This window comes from Genypterus blacodes, unplaced genomic scaffold, assembly GCF_046128005.1.
Source record: "Genypterus blacodes isolate CSIRO-AG114 ecotype Tasmania unplaced genomic scaffold, CSIRO-AGI_Gbla_v1 ptg000022l_1, whole genome shotgun sequence".
In the NCBI taxonomy this organism is placed as follows: domain Eukaryota; kingdom Metazoa; phylum Chordata; class Actinopteri; order Ophidiiformes; family Ophidiidae; genus Genypterus; species Genypterus blacodes.
Genome location: NW_027466835.1, coordinates 2,802,444 through 2,824,133, shown reverse-complemented (window position 1 = coordinate 2,824,133; position 21,690 = coordinate 2,802,444). Strand labels below are relative to the sequence as shown.

The 21,690-nt window shown below is 41.0% G+C and overlaps 3 protein-coding genes across 5 annotated transcripts; 1 reads left to right on the top strand and 2 right to left on the bottom strand.

Annotated features, from left to right (window-relative positions):
- Positions 1-563: 563 nt before the first annotated feature.
- Positions 564-11,585, bottom strand: xpnpep3 (X-prolyl aminopeptidase 3, mitochondrial). Of its 3 annotated transcripts, none has more exons than XM_076142789.1 (12): positions 11,433-11,585; positions 11,214-11,356; positions 10,553-10,675; positions 10,124-10,311; positions 9,670-9,889; positions 8,365-8,549; positions 7,962-8,024; positions 7,364-7,477; positions 7,121-7,206; positions 6,191-6,374; positions 5,076-5,196; positions 564-4,036 (listed from the first exon to the last, which is right to left on the bottom strand). In XM_076142789.1, exons 2-12 carry the CDS (start codon positions 11,281-11,283, stop codon positions 3,870-3,872), a joined length of 1,521 nt encoding a protein of 506 aa, XP_075998904.1. In that variant the 5' UTR covers positions 11,284-11,356; positions 11,433-11,585; the 3' UTR covers positions 564-3,869. The 3 variants fall into 3 exon arrangements, with proteins under 3 accessions (XP_075998904.1, XP_075998905.1, XP_075998903.1); XM_076142790.1 differs by having other exon boundaries at positions 11,546-11,568; XM_076142788.1 differs by having other exon boundaries at positions 11,214-11,585.
- Positions 11,586-11,996: 411 nt separating this feature from the next.
- st13 (ST13 Hsp70 interacting protein) lies at positions 11,997-17,654 on the top strand. The gene is made up of 13 exons (XM_076142791.1): positions 11,997-12,126; positions 12,530-12,669; positions 13,205-13,253; positions 13,467-13,551; positions 13,702-13,775; positions 13,921-13,987; positions 14,111-14,195; positions 14,465-14,575; positions 15,207-15,309; positions 15,435-15,551; positions 15,827-15,866; positions 16,082-16,260; positions 16,991-17,654. The coding sequence occupies exons 2-13, from the start codon at positions 12,560-12,562 to the stop codon at positions 17,123-17,125; spliced, it is 1,155 nt and encodes a 384-aa protein (XP_075998906.1). The 5' UTR covers positions 11,997-12,126; positions 12,530-12,559; the 3' UTR covers positions 17,126-17,654.
- A 1,010-nt stretch (positions 17,655-18,664) lies between these two features.
- Positions 18,665-21,667, bottom strand: rbx1 (ring-box 1, E3 ubiquitin protein ligase). Its single transcript, XM_076142793.1, has 5 exons — positions 21,560-21,667; positions 20,773-20,851; positions 20,033-20,103; positions 19,318-19,403; positions 18,665-19,163 (listed from the first exon to the last, which is right to left on the bottom strand). Exons 1-5 carry the CDS (start codon positions 21,635-21,637, stop codon positions 19,151-19,153), a joined length of 327 nt encoding a protein of 108 aa, XP_075998908.1. The 5' UTR covers positions 21,638-21,667; the 3' UTR covers positions 18,665-19,150.
- Between the last annotated feature and the right edge of the window lie 23 nt (positions 21,668-21,690).

Here is a 21,690-nt window from a genome sequence, read left to right as displayed (position 1 = left end):
TATAGCAGCTCTTTATAAACAGTATTGTCTGTTATGTCCTTCTCATCACCTGGCTGGCTCTCTTTCCCGTGGGGAAGGCTGTGTAAAGCTGGTGGTGAGTAAACAAAGGCTGAGGAAGGTAGATGCCAACTTGCTCATTTTCTTTTCGTGGATGGTTACTGCGAAAGACAGACCAGACAGGGAACTTGAAGATGTTCTCCAACACGTTTGCAAAGTAATGTGTTCCTACAGCAGTTCTGCACGGAATGGATGTTGAAAAACATTTCTGACTTCTATTGTTCTCCTACCTGTCGTAACATCATTCATGATGATGTCAATAGCAACCGTGACATCACACTGTGAAACACCAATATCTACCATAAATGTTTAGTTGGGATATCTGGTGACTATGATGGTCATAGTCTATGCTTTATATTATTTTCAAACTCATCACGCCATTTAGTGACGCTGGCCCAGACCCTTGCCCTGGCCTATGGATTAGGCCATTGTCCTCCTGGAAGAAGATCTCATCTGGATAGAATTGTTTCATGACAGGATAAACATCATTCAGAAGAACTGCATTTATTTACAGACAACATAACACCAAATGAGTTCTCTTAGAAGAATAAGGTTCCATGCCTCCCTTAGAGTTCCAGAGACTTGCTACTAGGTTGCAACAGTGCATTAGAGGTGCTGTGGTGGTTACATTACTAGTTTATCTTGGTGTTTCCCTTTCATTTGTCACTTATCTGTAGGTCTACATTGTGTTCTCAATGAAGCTTTTCTGTGAGCACCGTGAGAACTGTGATTGTGAGAAATGCACTATTTCTAAACATGTTTTGGTTTATTGATACTTTTTTCTTGCATTCAACAACCTAAATGAACAGCTGTTCTGCTGTGCAGTTATCTGGACCAGCATCTGCACAATACAGCACATTACACTGAAACTATCTGGATGGAAAAACACCATTTCAATGGCCAATACACCACCCTACTGAAAAGACCTGCATGAAAAATCTTGGTGAATAAATAAACTCAGAAGTTGTGGAAAATATCTATGCACAAGGTGTCCAACTTGGTCTGGAACAAATGAATCCACTTCAAAATAATACATAGAATATACATAACCTAATTGAAGTTAATATTTCTGAGTTATGATGGCATTGCAAGAGAGAAAATGGATCGTTTTTGCATTTGATTGATTACAAAGCTTAAGAGAGAGGTAAACAAAAACATTTTTGAATATGCAAAAGGGTTTTTGAAGGATTATGATGGGTTGTAAAAGGAACTGTGGCTAAAATCTTGTGAAATGTTAATGCTAGAGAAGAAGAGTCATAATCTGAAGGAAAAGAAATTCACAGGAAGGAAATAAGTTCAGAGGGAAAAGAAACGTGGGACATGATACTAAATCAATGTCAGAGAATGTGTTTTGACACAGGTAGGTTGATGAAGAATGAATAGAATTTTCTTTCTTTGTAAAGACTACCATTGTTTCTGTTTTTGAAAGGTTTGTGTTTCTCTTTCTCTGTGATTTTAAGAAACCACCATGAACAATAATACAAATGAAATGATGAACGAAGGGACACTGTATGAAACAATGGCGGTAATGTTAGTGGTCCCAATAATGATGATTGTGCCGATACTTATGCCTGTGGGCGAATTGATGTTCCATGTCGATTTGTGAAATAGTGTTTTGTCCAATGTGAGTTGCTGTTTTCTGTCCAGGCATTTTTTTTTTGCTTTATCTTAATGTTACTGTTATAATATTTTATCAAATGAGGCCCCTCATTTATAACAGTTTCTTATGCACAAAACAGGATTTGAAACTTGTGTTCACCACCCTAAGGGATTTAAACGTAACTTGAGGATGTTGTGTGCTGTTGAGCATCTGTTTGCCCCCGCAATGAATTTGAATGGGTGAATCTAAGATCAAGTACAGAGTTAGAATGTGCCCACCGGTATGGCAACTTTGGCGATAGACAGGCAGTGAATAAAGCCAGATTACACAGACATATTGATGCTTTGGAGCAACTGTGAGAAGAAGCACTAATACAGAGCCCCTACAACAGAACAAAGATCCATAAACTCTCCATAGTCGATCCATTTATTGTTGAAATGTGGCTCAAATCATTTCAATTAGAGGAGTGAAGAAATTTTTTGGATTATGTATTCTGTACATGGGCATATACTGTATACAGCATTAATGTGCTGTGGAATAATAGGTCCCTTTTCTGTTCATGAGAGAAATCACAACTTTTATATCTCGGATAAGCTGTTTGATAATTTAGAGATTGTTTCAGTTAAATCCTGTATTGACAGCCACCCGCCGAGTCTAAAGAGACAGACACCATCATCCAGATCCTCAACACACGCACGCAAATCCTCCTGAAGAAGCAACAGAACTATAAACTTTATGATTATCTGATAATACTCAGTAACAGCGGCAGCAACTTTCTTCTGCTCAACTCATTTATACTTTCATGCATGCTTTTAGTTTGAATTTGTTCTCCTGCTATGGCTGACAAAATCAAAACATTTGTTCTCATCGCCACCTTGCGCAACGGAGTAAACTTCTACAAAATATTTGGTTTGGTTTAAACGTCGCCATTCTGAATCACGGTGCAACACCAGCTCATTTCAATATGCATTTGATATTTTGCATTGGCCATTTATGGCTAGTTGTGAGAGTATAGTGGACCATACGTGAAATTGTGGACAGCTGTATGGGATTCTATGCACTGTTTTATGAGGCCTGAGGACGAAGAGCCATTCTCCAGACTAGTCTAGTGTAGTAGATTAGTGCGTGGATGGTAATAAGTGCAAACACTCATTGTGTTCTTTTGGCAGAGACTAGCATCATTGAATCTGGATCCCTCTTTGGGGGCTACTGGTTTAAATTCTTAAATGTAGATCAGTTTTCCCATCAGTTTGTCAATGATATGGTAATGTAATGCATCTAATCTAATTTCTTGATGTCAGTTTGATCTTATACTCGACTATGAAACAAGGTATGAAAATCAATCATAAATATGCAGGTAATGTGTCAACCAATCAATAAAGTGCATGGTTTGGTCGTGAAAATAATATAAATTAAAATAACAATAGATCAAAAGACCGCTTCCATGCACTGTTCGTGTTCAGGAATTAAAGATTCTTTAACGGTCATCAGAATATCACAAATGGTGGGGTTTTAGTAATTATACTAATTTATTTCACATATTTTAAAAATAATTTGTTTTCGGGAAGATGTAGTGAGGTTATATTGCTGTCTGTGTCTCTCCTCTGCTCCACTCTGCTGTGTGTCTCTTGTGATGGATCTTCAATATCATCAGTCTATGCTTGTCTGGGGCACCATTATTTATCTCAAAGTTGGAAGCATGTTGATCTGTTTCCTTCCTTTTGTGCACAATTTGAAATTGCTCTGGTTCTCTTTTATTGGGGTGGAGGTTGACAATGTGCTACATTGTACAGTTGCTCAACTCCTACTGTCATTAGTGAGTTAATAGTAGCAGCAGTAAAAAGAGATATTTGACATTGTGTCTAGGAGACAGACTGACAGCAGCTACATACATACAAGAGATGTTATTTGAGTGACATAATTCAACATTTACCATCTGCTGGTGTAACATAATGGTGGCAATTACAAAATTATACCAAATACCCACAACGCATTTTATCATGATTTTCTATTTTGGCATGTACCCGTACACACCGGGTATCTGTTTCTTTGAAACAAACCAAAGACTTCACAAAACTTCCATACTCATACTGCTGGATCTCCAAGTGCTTGCACATTTCCTGTGCCTGGGCCCTGAGCCTGATTCAGGTCCAGATAAATGAAAATGTTAGTACATTGCCTGCCACTGGTGCTGTGTTTACTTCTGCCTGCATTATACCTGGGCACAAGCCAGCTCTACATCAGCAATGGTCTTTGGTGCATAGGAGGACAGAATCAGAGGGCCTCCACTGTGTTGGATCACCACGTCGTCCTCAATCCTGATGCCCAGGCCACGGAAGCGCTCTGGGGCTTGGTTATCTTCCTCACTGATGTACAAACCTGTGATGTGAGAGAGAAAATTGTCAGCATGTTAAATGTCGAACATGGAAAATCAATCTCAACATGAACCATAGCACAATACACAAACAATGCATACAATAGAACATTTTAAAACATTTTGTACAATATGCATCTGTTTAAGCCCCAACCACTACGGGGTGTGGTATATAAAATACAATCTACATACAGTTGTGGTCAAAAATACACATACACTTGTAAAGAAGATGTATGTCATGGTAGTCTTGAGTCTCCAATAATTTCTACAACTCTCTTTCTGTGATAGATTGATTGGAGCACATACTTCTTTGTCACAAAAAACATTCATGAAGTTTGGTTCTTTTATGAATTTATTATGGGTCTGCTGAAAATGTGACAGAATCTGCTGGGTCAAAAATATGCTAAGCAATGCTGGAATTGAATGGTTACATGTCCAGTGGCCAGTTTCACCTTAATAAGGTGCTTTTACCTTTGTGTCTGCAAAACTTAAAGTTAGGTGCTGATATGATCTGTCTTTAGCGAATATCACTGAAATAGATAGATCACTTCCAGGTAGCAAGATCAGCAGACATATCTTGTAAAGTTGTTGAGTACAGTGCATTAAAATGTAATCTCACTAACTGGTTACATTTTCGGATAACGTGATCGGATCTCTGTAACCGTGCCATTATAGTATTCATGTCCATCGGTCTTCCTTACTTTGTGGATATTCATCCATTTAGAAAATACCCAATAACTTTTTGAGAAGGCTGTCACTGTCTACATTCTAAGTGCAGGTTCGTGTGACTTCCATTCAAAACAGTTGTGAGTGACAGTACAGCTGGGAGGACGAGGTGGGGTGATGTTTTAAGCTTATGGTTGGATTTTATGTTGTGAATGTGTTCCAGCTCTTAGCACCTGGCCACTTGTGACAGAAATGCAATCACTACGTGACCTGAACTTCAACCATAAACATATACCTCAAGCACTGGTGCAGCCTCAGCTCCTCATCCCCAGGACAATTGGTAGGACTATAGTATTTAAACCCTCAAATTGTCTTTACCTGGTTCTATGGTGATGGCCATCCCTGGCTGTAGAGGCTGTGAGCGGGAAAGCTCGGGAGTGTCATGGACGTCCATGCCCAAGTAGTGACCAACGTGGTGAGGGCAGTATCGCCGAGCAGCCTGAGATAAGAAAAAATGAAGGCCATTAGAGTGTCACATGTGACACAGCATCAAAATTGCATCAATCTGGCCGTAGATGTGTTCCTCCTATGACAGAGACGGTCATCCTATTCTGTGAGAGCTTATTATCATGGCATTTATCTTTGTCCTAACAAATCATTTACATCTCATTCGAAGCCTTTCTAATTTGGCGTGCTCATTTCCTTTCTATGGAAAGAAACTGAAGAGGAGTATCTGTATTACACATTACATGACACTAGTAACATTACATGTTCCACTAGTTTATTATGCTATGCTCAACATCTCCATTGGACAAATGAGTTAAGGCCATTTCCTGAACCAAAGTCACTACACGATTTACCAAAAATGTCTAAATTTGATGTCCAGATGACAAAAGAGATCATTTCATAGGATCCTTTCTCCAAGCAACGTCTTTTTCAGGCGCTGCTTATTTCAGCAAGACAATGCCAAGCCACATTCTGCACGTGTTACAACAGCGCGGCTTCTTAGTAAGAGAGTGCGGGTACGAGACTGGCCCGTCTGCAGTCCAGACCTGTCTCCCTTTGAAAATGTGTGGCGCATTATGAAGCGCAAAATACGACAACGGAGACCCCGGACTGTTGAGCAACTGAAGTTGTACATCAAGCAAGAATGGGAAAGAACTCCACCTACACAGCTTCAACAATTAGTGTCCTCACTTCCCAAACGCTTATTGAGTGTTGTTAAAAGGAAAGATGATGAGACACAGTGGTCCCAGCTTTTTTGGAGCGTGTTGCAGGCATCGAATTCAAAATGAGTGAATATTTGCAAAAAAACAATGTAGTTTATCAGTTTGAACATTAAATATCTTGTCTTTGTAGTGTATTCAATTGAATATAGGTTGAAAAGGATTTGCAAATCATTGTATTCTGTTTTTATTTACGTTTTACACAACGTCCCAACTTCATTGGAATTGGGGTTGGTAAAATAAAGTTGAAAGTATGAGGGACATTACCTTTAGGATGTCAGCATCATTAGCAGTGGCCGTGACAATGCCCAGCCGCCTAAGCTGCTGTCCCAGCAGGGCCAGCATGGTGCTGTAGATGTGATCCAGACTGACACCTGGTGAGCACAAAGACAAACAGGATAGCTGGACCTCCAGAACAGCCTTATACAGCTCAGCCTGTGCAGGGGTGAATCTGGAAAGAGAGAGAGAGACAGAGAAAGCAGAGAGGAAAGCAGAGAGGAAAGGGTAAAGAAACAGCTAGTTGTATTTGCATTTGTCTTTTATAGCAAATTTCACAGACATACCTTATTTGGATATTCAAACTCCAATGCGCAACTAACAATTGACTATGAGCCATACACTTGTGTCATTCCAGGTCATTTACATCATCTCATAAGTACACACATTTGTATAGGAAGCTTAAATACCATTGTTTAGATTTGCCTTCTAATATGTTTTTATAAGTTTCAATACTCCATACAGTGCCAATGAGCTCTTCAGTGCGGCCCATTCCACTGCCAATGTCTGTCTATGGGGATTGCATGGTAATGTGCATGATTTTATGCACCTGTACCCTGCAATGGGTGTGGCTGAAACCACACCCAAAAGGTTTGTTGTATGTGAAGTTAATCCAAATTAATACAAATTTTCACACTTAAAATACAGTAAAACTGCCCTTAAGCTGTTTATCAAATGAGAGAGATGAAGTATGTTGATCCATCCGGCTCACAGTAAGTTTACACACTTATACACAACTGTCCACAATAACCAGTTTTTCCTCAGCAGCTACCTCAGTAACAGTGAACGACTTCTATTTCATGGCAATGGGAGTAGATTTATTTTTTTATCGCCCCACGTCAAACAAATATAATGCATTGGGCGCTGCTCTTTGCCCCGATGTTTTAAGCCATTTTAATTGGGTGAACACATTACACTTACTTTCCATTCACTGGCCAAGTACGAGTGATATCACTCACATAACCAAAGTATTCACAACCACCATCTAGCAGCACCATTTCACCGTCCTGGGGAAACAAGAAAAAGTAGAGTAGAATAGACAGAAGAGTGAGTCAGGATAAAGAATTTATTATCATTAGCACAATAGAACAGTTAATTGAACATGGTCGGTTGGACTGCCCTGAAACCTGACTGGCAAGTCCTCCTACTCATTCAATAGTTTACCTTGATAATCTGGTTGTTGTTTATGTAGTGCAGAGTGTTGGCTCGATTTCCTCCAGCAACCACAGGTGGGTAGGCCAGGAAGTTAGCACCATGGATCCGATTCTCAAAATCAAACTGGAAAGGACATTGAATAACATTAAATGACATGATTGCCTGGACTATTTCATTAAGATTGATCTTCTAGTTTTTGAGAAATAGGCAAACAATTTAAACGAAGCGCTGATTTGCAAAGGAAAAGTGAGGAAAATAATCTGTATCCGGATTTAGATACTGATCTCCCTAAAAACTCATTACTCAAACATCATTAATTTTATTTTGCAATTTCCTGCTAATAAACAAACGCCAACGAAAACATGGTCTCCTTGGCAGAGGTACGGAACAGAAGTCCTGATTCATGAATTCATCTCTGCTGAATGGTAAGGCTGATGTCATTCAGCATGGCCTAACCTGGTAGTGTCAACATGTAAATGATATTGCATAATGTCAAATTTACAAATATTAATGAATCGCCCTAAAAGAGCCTAATACACACAGATATCAAACAGGCATGACAGGAGCAGTGAGGAAGCATACAATGGCACTGGGATTCTGCAGTTACCTTAGCAAAGAGCACAGCTTCATCAATTTCCCCTATAGACAGGGACATTGTCCTCCTAAAAGCCTGTAAGACAAGAAGTGAATATTGTGAAAATATGGACAAAAATCAGCATTTAGTTGACAGACATAATGGTGCTTTGTCATTCTAAAAGGCATCCTTGACCAAATCTCATTTTACACAGCCTTTGTGAGGATAATCTTTGTATTGATGGTTTTGGCAGTGGATTTGTGAATGGACCTACATCTCTGTTAAAACAGGATATTGGTGTGTAGGATTAATTCCAGAGTGACAAGAAATGGGGTATCAGCAAGGGAGAGAAAAACATCTCAACTGAACCGGAAAGGAAAGAATGATTTCCCAGACGTAACAGAGTTTTACTGCGGCTCCAAGTGTTAACACCAACCTGTGCTGTGATACGACCGGCTTCTTGCATGAGCTCCACCTCGGCTGAGCTCTTGATGGCTCTGAGGGAGTGTATGAGGGGCCTGGGAGAACGCAGCACTGGGCCAGTGTCCAGCACTGGACACACATATGACTTGTGGAGACGTGGGTGAGCTGGCTGAGAACTATCATACCAAACTGCAGTGCCTTGAGGAGAGAAAGAAGAGCTACAATAAACACAAATGGAGAGATTGTAAAGACGGTACAGACACGTCGCCTGAAAGAATCATTAAACTAAGTGACTAACTAATTAAAATAAGTGAGAAACTGGGGAAAAACGTATGGACAATACAATTTGTTTGCCAAAAAAACACTTTATAGTGCACAAACTGTTTGAATCTTTCTGATGTTTAAAATGATTTAGACAAATTAGCAGCCAGTTTCAAGGGTTTGTAGTGTCAGTCTGTCCATCTGTTTCAATAATATCCAGTTAAATATGACAAACATGTTGGTGATTAACTGTGTTTTCATCCAACATTGCCAGTAGGTCACATTTCTACTCGTGAAGCAACTTTGTGACAGGATAAAAAAATGAAATCATTCTTCCAGAGCTGCAATCAGTAAGACTTTTAAGCATACTAATTACTACTAGCATACATTTAAAGCACAAAGGTGACAACATGCAAATGAAGCTGAACAAAACATAGTTATAGAAATTGAGTTTGGAGTGTTAAATAGTAACTAATAACTTAAATTGGAGAGGAAAAGGCACACAAACTTCAGTGAAGGTATGAGTGTTATGTTCTTGTCATTAAATTGAATCTATCAGTTTGAGAGCATTACTTCCACCTAAAAGTTCCTCTGCTCACATGCACGTTGCTTTTTCTCACTGATCTTTCTGCTCGAGACCAAATGTTTCTTCATAAGCAAAAATGTTCAGTGTTTCAGCACAATGGGCAAAAAACAAAACTCTTCACTGCAGCTGGGTGTGTAAACAGCGACGATGTCATCCAAAATTATAGCCCATTCCAATTGGTGGCTGATTTTTCGTCAGTGTTAAATCGCTGAAATATTGGCTGCAAACAGAACGATCCATGAGAAAAAAGCAATACAGAGGGAATCCGTGCACCCAAGATAAAGTTAGAATCTGGGAGTGACGTTGTAAGCATGGACAGAGAACATATGATATTTCATTCATTCATCAAGTGCATAATCAAGTAATCGCGCAACAGCAGTTATGTCTCGACACTATAAGACAATAAGATTACAACAAAAGGAGTAAAGAGATGCTCCTGGTGCCCATGAGGCCCCACATTCACCCACCCACCTTTAAGGCTCTTGAGAACGACACCCAATTCTTCTGTGTGGTGAACTCTTTGTATGCCAGTCAAAGCAGCTGCTCCATCCTTCCCTGACCTGGGCCCATCCCAAAGCTCTCTTGCTGGATCTCTGCGGGGCACAAACAAGATGGTCTTGTCTGGTCGGCCTTTCCCATAGAGAACCAAGGCACTGTCAGGCTCTTGGATGCCGCAGAGGTAGAGGAAATCCTGGAGAATGTTAGGGTTAATGTTAAACAACAAAGCCTTCTTATAATAATAACAACAGATTAGAATTCTATATGTGCAACGAATACCAGATTACACCTTGTTCTTCACATTCCCTTCCCTTGAGTGTAAATAAGCTGTCTACAGCATATAGTGTTGCCTGTTTAATTATATGTGCAATAACCAACAACGGCAAAAAGGAAAGAAATGAAGTGAGGAGAAGAAGAGAACATTCACCTGATTCTGGTGGAACGCATAAGGGATATCATTGGTCATGTAACGGGTAGGGTGAGACAAAACAAGGACCACAATGGTGCTAGATGAAGCTGAGGGTCCCAGCTGGTTCACCTGGGCCTCAATAAGAGAGGCCAGCCTGTGTCGACGCAGCACATATTCTGTCTGATTCATGCCTGGAGTGACCTCACCTGAAGGATGTGGGTAAAAAAAAAAGTTGTAAATGTAAACAATAAGCTCATCAGCTCCCTCTATACCACATATTATGATTTGCCACTGTATGACTATACTTGGAAGGAACGAGGTAATACTGCAGCATTGTATTTTCAAGAACCATCATGTAAATTATCTAAGTAGTCCCTCTAATTGTGTCAAACACAGAAACATGCATCATCTTGCCTCAAAATGATGTTGTGACCACTGAATACTCACCATATTTAATGAGATGTGGATGGGTGAACGGACTAGGCTGGCCCAAGTATCGATGGGGGATTGGGTTTGCTTTCAAATCTCCTGGTTTGACTGAAATGCCCCTGCAGGGGCAACAGATGGTTCCTGCAGACACCCAAAAAAGGGAGATATTCATTCTCTAAGTAGATATAATAGCCTTCGCAGCACTCTGATGGGGCAGCAGCATCAGAATCTGAATACACCATCATGAATAACTGTCAGAACTCGATGTGATGGACATGATGCTGGATAAACTGCTGTCACTCATGGAAAAGACACAGATCCTCTCCGAAATGTACTGCTTCAACACCAGCGCACATTCAGTAATTGGACTGATTCAGTCCAGACAGACAGACAGACAGACAGACACAGAGAGAGAGAGAGAGAGAGAGAGCGCTCCTTCACTGACCGAGTGAAGGTCAATGACAAACTTACACAAACATGAAACCTCCGAGCAGACACTGACAGTGTTTTCCTTTTAGGTGAAGTTAGAACTCGACATCGACCATTTAAACTCAGAAAATAATCGAGGTCTTTACTTGGCATTAACAGCATCGCCGTTCTACATAAGAACAGAAACTAGTTGACTTTAACTAACGGAAGCCTAGCTAGGCTGCAATAAGAATCTCTACACCGGTCTCACCCCGACTCCAGCTCGGCCTCGGCAGGAGCTTGACAGCTGCCCTGACCAGGCTCCGCGTTGAGAGCGACATTGCTCGATCTCGGTGACAGCGTTCAGAAAGAGCCCGCCATGCTGTATTAGATGGTGTAACTTTTCAGACAACCCTGTGTAAAGAGTAGGATTCAGTGGAAAAGTAAGGGCCAATTAACAAAACCTTCATATATATACGGTGGCGCATACCAGCAGATAAGTTTCATTAGTTCTTAAAGCGTAACTATTGTCATAAGTCACACAAAACTACGTTTTGGGGGTAACAGAATACTATGTAGCTTTCAAAAGCTATGTTTGCTAACCATGATGGGTTGTTGTTAAGTGGGTAGTTGCTGCCCTGAGTTGTGCAGCTCAGGCTATGTCCAAATCCCGCCTCCTTTGCTCAAATAGACAGAGCCCAAACAATCATTTATATATTATTACATTAAAACTATGAACGACTACAGTATCACGGTATTTTGTAGTAGGCTATAGTTGTAGTTACTGCGCCTCACAAATACATTTCCTGAGGCACATTTGGTCATCTGTTCAAGATAGATACATACATAATTCCACAACGTGTATTATTTCAAAATAGCCGGTACTTCATTTCACATTGCCATGCAACGATGACGGGGCAGAGTGATTTCTCCATTACCTCTATTTTTTTTGTGTGGTTGTCTCTTTTAATATATTAGTATAAATTAATATCCGGAATAATCCGGATTTTTACCGGGGTCTGTCTGTCAGACGGTGTTCAGGGGGAAAAAATGTGTTGCGCTCCATTGAAGGTCTGTCCTACAATTTGCCTGAATGAAATACACTCGAGCAGAGGCGCGACGCAGCAGCGGATTAACCTACCACGACCCTCTTCTGCGTTCGTACTCTTTCAATCTTTGAACAGGTGTGTATGCATTTCTGTTGCCTTTGCTCGTACTCAAGACGTCGAGGTGTTTGCTCTAACTATTCCTTATTATGTCGATATTGCCGATTAAGAGCGAACAACCTTATCATGCGTCAAACACTCCGCGTCACTGCCATTAATGTTACGCTACGGTTTCCCTTTTCCAGAAAGTTATGTATTTGCAGTAGCTGAACGTGGTCGATCTTCGTGATTGTTTCACGTGTTGTGGCGGAATTGCATTTATTGTGCATTAGAACGGTCTATTTTGTGAATTGTTATGCTCATTCAATTCAGCATTAGCACAGCTAGCTCACAACACCGACACTAACCGTTCAGTTGGAACAAATCAAACTCTAGAGATAAACAGCTGCCATGTTTCCTCATTTCCTTTGCCCCCATGCAGCCCGCTGTGTATTGGACTTGACAGAGCAGCATGGACCCGCGGAAAGTGTCTGAACTGAAGGGCTTCGTGCTGATGTGCGAGTCCAACCCGTCTATCCTGCACCTTCCTGAGATGGGCTTCCTCCGGACCTGGTTACACAGGTCTGTAGTCCTCCGCTGAGCCCTCACCCGGTGGCTCAACATGTGTATTTACTTTATGAATGAAGTGGGTTGCTACGGAATGATTCGCAGAAATCTTCAAACACGTAATTTGTAGAGAGATTGTCAGAATAAGAGAGTTAGTGTATAATCAGTAACATGTGCCCAGTCCCACCCACCGCTCACCTAATGCTATGCAGTATAGAGGTGCGGCGTGTTTACACGGACTGTAGATCTGCTTCACTTCTCTGTCAACAACACAATTCATGGTAACGTTATATAGTAAAGTATGAAATATAAAATTCCACAAGGCAATATTTTTAACCTGAGGGTTTTGATTAAATCGTGCATAAACGTGTATAAATAACCACATGGCATAAAAACAATTCACATGCATGCCTTCTTCACACTAAACTGGAATTTGAACTGAGACAAAGCTTCCATAGTTTATTTCTACATTTTCTATATAGGTTTCCTTGATGAGGAAGTGCAGAGGAGATGTATTACTCATTAAATTCTGGCTTAATCTATATTGCAGCATGGGTGCAACAGTACCTCCACTATCCAAGGCAGGGGATTCATGCAAGGTGAATCAATATACTGTATATCTTATTATCACGTCTAATTTAAACTTGATAGAAGATGATATTGTAATATTTGTTCCTCAAGTTAATTTGTTTTACTGGACAGATTGTCTAGACAAAACACAAACTTTGACAGTCGGTCCTTAAGCCAATATCTAAAGGTGATTAGAATGAGACCTGTCATTTCTTATTTTAACAGCATGCTCTAATTTGTAGGGTGGCTGTCCCTGTGGTCCTCCTCCTACATCTGCTCCTCCTCCTGAACCGGAGCCTCCATCTCTTAGCGAGGAGAGTGAAATAGGTACATCCGCATTCTTTTTGTCTTTTAAGCTTTTGTCTTATTCAAAGGAATCACTGTTGAGTTTGTAGGAAAGTAGATTGTGTCTCATATGTATAGATATCATGTATTGAAAGATTTTTGTGTGTCATGGTGGGCTTAACTGTTCTTCAGAAATCGACAATGAGGGGGTAATTGAACCAGACACAGATGAACCACAGGATATGGGAGAAATGGAAAATGTTGAGGTATAATCATCTGTATTATTATGAGGTTTTCTGTAATTGTATGCATTGAGTCAAATTCATGTTCTCCCGTGTTTACCAAGGGAGATTTGCGGTAAATAACTCTTTAGATCGCCTTTGACCGTACATTTCGTCTGTTTTTCATCAGGTCACAGAGGAGATGATCGATCAAGCAAATCAGAAAAAAATAGATGCCATTAATGCTTTAGGAGAGGGTGAGGCCGTGTTCTGCTCTGTTCAAACACTGAGCAGCTCAAACTGATACTGTTTTGTATTGATTCGATACGTTAAAAGGCAGAATCCATGGTCTCTGTTTTCATGGTATTTTTTGTCTCTAGGTGAATTGCAGAAAGCTCTGGACCTTTTCACTGAAGCCATCAAGCTGAACCCATGTGTAGCCATCTTATACGCTAAAAGGGCAAGGTGCGTTCACTTTTGATCAATTCAGTGTCTCATTAAGATGTTTTGCTGGAGCAGTATCAGATAAGTGTGGACAAATTGATTCTTCACATCCGTCTATAAAGTCACAAACTAAGATATGAATAGAAATGAATAGAGCAATTCAGAGGCAAAATGCAGTGCTGCATATCTTCTATTTGTGCAATGTGATGTAATCAGCATTCCCCCCCGAAGTAGTCCACTTCTGTTCCACTCTCTGTTGTGAGTGTAATGAGTGGTTTTCTTTGTTTCAGCGTCTACATCCAGATGCAGAAACCCAACGCAGCCATAAGGGATTGCGACAGAGCCATCAGCATCAACCCAGACTCTGCACAGCCTTACAAGTGGAGAGGCAAAGCTCACAGGTACCCTTCTGTCCAATACACTCCAAAGGTGCTTCCAGTGTGTGAAGTTATTACAAACACATGTATTCATATGGTCTCTGCTACATATGAATCCATGAAATAAAAATGCATAAGACACGGCTCAGTCCTCAGTGTAATTGTTATTTGCTATTTAAGGGTTAGCAGTGGATTTAATGCAGGCTGACACTTTTCTAAATATGCAGGAGAGGGCAGAACTGAGTGTGAGAGAGCAAGGAAGGGGACTGCAGAAGCAGCATGCGTTGGCAGTGCGCTTTTGTACATGAAATCCTGTGGGAGGTGCTGCCAGCTCTTGAGAAGTTTGAAGGCTTCCTCTGGGCAGCAGCATTAGACCAGAGGAAGCCATTAAAAGGCTGATCATCAGAAAATCATCTTGTTTCCAGTCTAACTGGTCCTCTTTAAAACTAGAGCCAAAGCAAACTGCTCATGAAAATTGTAGCTTGCTGTCAAACAGACTGAACTCTCAGTTGTCTCAAACCATTGAGTGAGCGCTGGGCTACAGCATTAAGAAGGACGCTAAGTATGGAATTAATATTTGGGGACAGATAGGAAAGGGAAATCCAATCCAATAAATTGTTCCATTTAGTTGTAATTGTTTTTTAAATGTTTGCAGGCTGCTGGGTCACTGGGAGGAGGCAGCCAAAGACTTGGCCATGGCTTGTAAACTGGACTATGATGATGATGCAAGTGCTCTGCTGAAGGAGGTGCAGCCTAAGGTAGAGCAGATAAAATGCAAAATCAACATTTTGAACACTGCAGAATCACTTTCATGAGGATGTATTTTTATTTGTCAGCCTGCTGTGGCTGTCTTGGTAATTATTATTATTTTTTCTCTTCTAAGGCTACCAAAATCGTAGAGCACAGACGCAAATACGAGCGCAAGAGGGAGGAGAAGGAGATCAAGGATAAACAAGAGCGGGTAAAGAAAGCCCGGGAGGAGCACGCACGGGCTCAGAAGGTGAGACACCGAAGAGACAATCCCTGCATTTAATTTTGAGTCGGAACTGTTTACTTGTTTACCGTACTGTGTTACTTAAGCATGGGTACATTTTAAATTTGAGCCAGAAATCTTAATCTCAGCTGCATCAGTTAAAAAAAAGGTGACCGCACCATCAACAGGAAAAGAGTCTAACTAAGATAGCTGCAACTTTGTTTTACTTTGGACCTTGGTATATGAGTAATAGGATTGTGCTAGAGGAGCATTAAATGTGCTTGTTTTTTGCCTTTCAACAGGAGGAGGAAACTAGACAAGCTGGAGGAGGCTTCTTCCAAGGTAAGAGAGTAGGAACAATGACTAGATGAGATAATGTACACCACTCATTGAAAAGACGCACTGACACATCTCCTGTTGGTGCCACACTCAAAATACATAGTACAACAGCTCCACTTAGCAAATCCCCTGTGCATATTTAACAAACAATGCATTGGCAGGTGTAAATGCTTAAAATGTGCTGCTGCATTTTCTAAAGTCTCATTGTTTCTCTGCAGGTGCTTCTGGGTTCCCAGGTGGCGCTCCTCCGGGCATGCCGGGTATGCCTGGCATGGGGGGTATGCCTGGCATGGGGGGTATGGGGGGTATGCCTGGTATGCCTGGCATGGGGGGTATGCCGGGTATGCCTGGTATTGGTGAACTCCTCAACGACCCTGAGCTGCTCAATACTATGAAGGTGGGTCACCACTTAGCATTTACCTACATCCCATCCGATCCATGGCTATGTCCTACTTTTATATTTAAATTTCAGGTGATGCCTCAGAAATGCAGAGCCTCCCTTAAATCAAAACACAGAAACACAACAAATTTGTGGACAAAGACTTGAGCTGAGACTTTATGAGTAGGTCGAAAATACAATATGGATACAAACTGTAGTCGCTGTGGATCTCTTGTTCTACCATGGAGGCTCAGACTTGCATGTACTTGATGAAACGCGTAAGTCAACTGTCACGGCTGTTTCTGCTCTCCATCTCTATCCAGACGTGAGTCCACGTAAATTTCACCTCGTCACTCTTCGAATTCTGTGGTATGGTATTTCTGTTCAATCAGATGGTGTTTTTGGAAATGCACCGTAGACTGGAGGATGATTCAAATCCAGCAGCTTTCAGCGAGACAAAGGGTGGAAAAATGCCCGACAGCACACTTATTATATAACGGAAGAAGACCAGATAAGACACCAGATATGAGATGACGCAAGATGCATTTTTTCAACGTCGTTTGATTTTATTCCCCACTGCGGTCTTTTGATGCTGCCTTGATGTAGTCCTGAAACAGGTTTAGTGTTCTTTTTGTGCATTCTATTGGATTTTATTCATAGAAAGCACTCTGTGGCTGATATAACAACATACTGTGTGATTTAAGTTTTTGTTGTATCTGACCAAGTTTCTCTTCGCATGACACTGCAGGACCCTGAATTGATGGCTGCTTTCCAGGATCTGGCACAGAACCCGGCCAACATTTCCAAATACCAGAACAACCCCAAGGTCATGGCCCTCATCACCAAGCTGAGTGCCAAATTCGGAGCACCAGGGCAGCCGTAGACGAGGAAATAGCAGGAAGCGGCGAAGGCGGGTCAAGCAGAGATTGGAGATGTGGTTGTTTGGAGGGGCGGAAGGCGTAGTAACACTTTTTCCCACTGTTAAAACGGGTGACTGGGTTTGACAACGGCAACTTCTAAATGTTCTTAATCAGCCTGTTGGCACTTAGTAACATCTCACAGCAACCTGATGGTTAGAGATGAGGAGCAAGATCTGACAGAGGGTCTGATATTTAGAAACCCCTCTGTTACACCCCCCCTCTGCAGGGGCTTTACAGGTTGACGTGTCCTTTACCTGCACCCGGAAATGGTCAACTTACTGCATTAAGTTGCCAGCTCATATTTTTACAGCCATTAACATGTTAAAAAGTTAGCTACTGGTTTTTTCTTTCTCTGAATAATAAGCCGACCCCACAATTTGTTGGCGCTTTTTGTAACCAGTCTTATTTCAAATGCAAAAAAAGTTATTGTTCTTTGTGTCTGTTCCTGTGGGAAAGTATTGATTCACAAGAATAAATCTTCTGTTGCTGCAACGAGTTTGTTTTCTTCCCATTTCAGTTGTTTGATTTTATGTATATTTTCATATAATCTTGTGTAGAATGAGGATATGCCATTGTGCTTACCTTTAGTTGGTCATAGTAAGTGTTAAGTTCATTTTACATGTTCCACAATGTTATAAGTCAGCTTTGGTGTGAATGCACAGGACATGTACCGCACTGATAATCCTACTGCTTATAAAAGTGTTTTTCTTTTGGGTCCCTTGGAAACACTAATCTACACAACCAAGATGTCTTAACTCATAACATCTCCTTTATGTAAAGAAACAGCTAATGGTATTGTCTACATTTTAAATACAAAAGGAGTAAGTCCATTGGAGGCATGGACCCTAATGTATCTGAGCATGCTTTAACTGATGATTGCAATTTGGAAGTGGCGATATAAAACCAGAAACGTAAGTTGGGCTCATTCACTTTGGCACTTTAAAAACATTGACTCATATCTAGATGTTTCTGCCAAATACCTGAAGTGGATAAGAAAGCATCAGAATAGCAGACTTGACTTTCATTTCATTTCACCAATGGCCCTACTAAGAATGTGAAACATGGATCTTTTCAGAGACTGGCCTGGAGTAGAAGCGAGGAATAAGAATCACTGTCCAGCTGTAGAGAAGACAACACCGTCACAAAGCTGCTTATGCGTGGTTCTTAACAAGTATTTCGGCTGACAACTAGATAATGTTCTTACCAGAAATATTACTCGGCACTGTAGAACCAAACTGGATGGTTTAAGTGCATCACGCACACGGATCAGAAATGTTAAGCTGTCTTTTCTCCTGCACCATAAGACCAGAAGCCCCTGTGCTGATATTTGTGGAAGCATTTCTGTCTTCTGCTACCTCAGACAGATCACTCATGTCAGAATCCTTTTTCTCGACTATGCACCTTTTGACAGGTCCGGCAAATTTAAGTTACGAGTTAAAGGGGAATTTAAGGATTGTGTTTTTATGCAACATAGTGTCATTGATAAAGAATAGGAGAAACACTCAAAAAACAACAAATTTACTGGTGTCTCTGCCTGCGTTTACATGCACATCAGATAAGTACAGACAGACATTTACAGATATCCATTTGGGTGGGCAATGAAATTTAACGGGTTATGAACTAGGCTGTGATCAACCCTCTACCATCACTTACAAACCAACAAGTGTTAGTTTGTTACGTCTGGTTCAAAGGTTAAAATGTAACTCATCACACCGAGTTGAATTTGTTTCTTTTTTTTTTGCATAAGTAGGGTCTGCACATGACCATTCAAAAGTTTACTTATTGTCAAGTGTTACATTTTATCTTTCCACTTCATACACAGGCTGAAACATCAGGACCACCATGTCTGTTTTGACAGAATATTCATGTTTATTTTAGTACTTACGACATACCAAAAAAGATGGGTAAATAACATAAGTAGAGTTTACAAACAGGAGAGCAGTGAGGGTGAAGTGTGCAGATGCTGAAAAGGGTCCACAAAGTCCCAGCTAGTGTCCATACCTGCAAAAGCATGATAGAGGCAATTGATGAGCAAATAAATACACACAAGTCCCAATAAATATGTCAGCACAATAATCAACATCTCCTAAAGTCACGCCTGCACACATTTAAACAAGTCTACCTGAAATAACACTTAATGACTTATAACACTCACTTCTGAAACTCCCACTCCCTGTTGTCTAGAGGGCAGACCTGTCTAGTTTTCAGCCAGCGGGAAATACAGTGGAAATGGAAAGCATGCTGTGGGAGAAAACACAAACACAAACAGGCTCAACATGGTGCAGAATCGCCCCAATAAGTAAATATAATGATGATGGACATAACAGCTCAATACATTAAAAGGCATTGATTCCTACACAAGAATGCATGTGGGAGCGCCATGATTGTTGCTTTCACAAGACACACAGTGAGCAGGGCGCTGAGCTGAAGTGGCCGTTCCATTATAGTGTTTTGGGAAGAAAGCTTTGACTCCCATCCCCACTGTGCAGATTCTCTACTTTGCTGCTGAGCTTAAACCTTTGACCTGTCTTGAGCCTTTTCATATGCACAACCAATGAGAATAGTTGTATGCGACAAAAACAGAAGCAACACAACAATGCCTTATTAGCTCTCTTTAACGTCCTGACGTCTGTACCCAACACGAAACAATCATGTCACTTACATACCATAAGTGAGGATGTCACGACTGTAGGCTATAAGTTCAGCGACATCCATTTTGCTCAGGGTGGCATAACTACTGTGCATCATGTGAGAGCAGCCTCAGGTCTGTTGTGTAGTAATGTGAAATTATCATTCAGATCAGCAACATGTCCAAGGCGCAGGGGAAAGGCAGCTGTTTTGGACACTGCTGTGCAGTATGAGTGACTCACATTGCAGACGCCCCAGGCCACAGTGCATTCCTCAGAGGTGGCAGAGGCTTGGTTGGCCTGACACTCTATACCTGAGAGAGGGAGGACAGGTGTCAAGTATGGATGATTTCCACAAGTTTGATAAACAGACAAGAAAGTGGTTAATTCCATGACCAGAAGTTACCAAGCAGTTCTGCAGGCTAAAGGATGGCAAACTACAAACTAAACCACTGTGACTGTGATCTTTGGTCAAGCCACAATTGTGAGTCCAAATACCTGACTTGTACATGTACTGTTAAATCATTTAACACCTGACAAACCTCTTTCTGTGGAACATTTAGTTCAATATTTACCAAGTGTGCTTATGCCATCTTACTTTAAAATAAATGCTGAAATGTTGTTATATGATATTCATACAGAATTGAGTTTCGCTGAATTGTCAGACTATTTCTCAGGGCCACTGTAAGTGCATTTCATGATCTTACACGTTGCAGTGTTCACAATGACAAAGGTTCATATGTGGTGTGCTGTAACTGTAATTAAGTGTTTGCAAAGGCAATAAATATTACTGAATTTTCCCCATAAAACTTTTCCTCCTATGCCAATCTATCTGCTGTGATAAAGGCTACCTGGCTTCACTTCAGAGGACAAATCTTTTGAGTACACAGCTTCTGCCCCTGGTTCCCTTCTCATCCATATGGATCACATGATGTATCAAACAGTTTCTCCTCCAGCTCAAAGCCGTGTTTAGGTGAACTCACAGAGATCCATGATGTGATTCCGACAAATGGCACAGTTGTCCACCACGATGTCCCAGGCCCACAGTGCCACGGCATTCCACTAAAGAGGAATAAGTAGGAAAGAAACAATTTACTGAAAAATGTATCCAAGTCGCATATTTTACACTTGACATGAACCTAATCTGTATCTGTGTGGTCTCATATTGGGCAGGCTTCATGTAAGCTAAGAGGGTTTATGATCTGGAAAAAATATCTTACTGAACTCAATTCTTCATGTTTTTATTCTTGCAATTTAATGACACGGACGTTGGGCAGAAAATGTAATGATCTTTCGTTTATTTTGTGTGGACCACATGTTATTTTAAATCTTGACTTGAAAACTATACTACAGTAAAACAATAGAATAGTCCTGTACTCTAGCGCTTTATGGGCAAACTCAGTAGGGATGGCTAAGCTAAAACTAGCTGATTTCAGCTTTTAAGCTTCTTTGAGACCGCGCCACCTCAGTATACCATTCAACTAAATCTAATATGAACGCGTTTTGTAAATTATACAGTAGTCGAGTGGAGTGGAGCAATTCTATCACTGTGAGCTCTACTAAGCCATGAACAGCACCCGAGCGATAAGTGCAAATTCACGCAACAACCGGCTAACAGCTAGCTACTGTGCGTTAGCTAGGGTTAGCTTTCGCAAGCTAATGAGCGCATAAAAAGCTTGTGGCAGTGAGAGTTAGAGGTCAATGGCAGCTCCTAACATGTTTTACAGACAAGTTACACACAAGAAACATTGATGTTGTAACCAAACACACCTTCTTCACTTCAAACCGCTTCTTGCTACCTCCACTGTTTGTACCGCTTGGTGTGTCTACATCCATCGCTGCTGCCATCTTGACCGTAGTATAATCGCGTGAAGCGGCCGGAAGTGTTTAAAGAGGAAGTG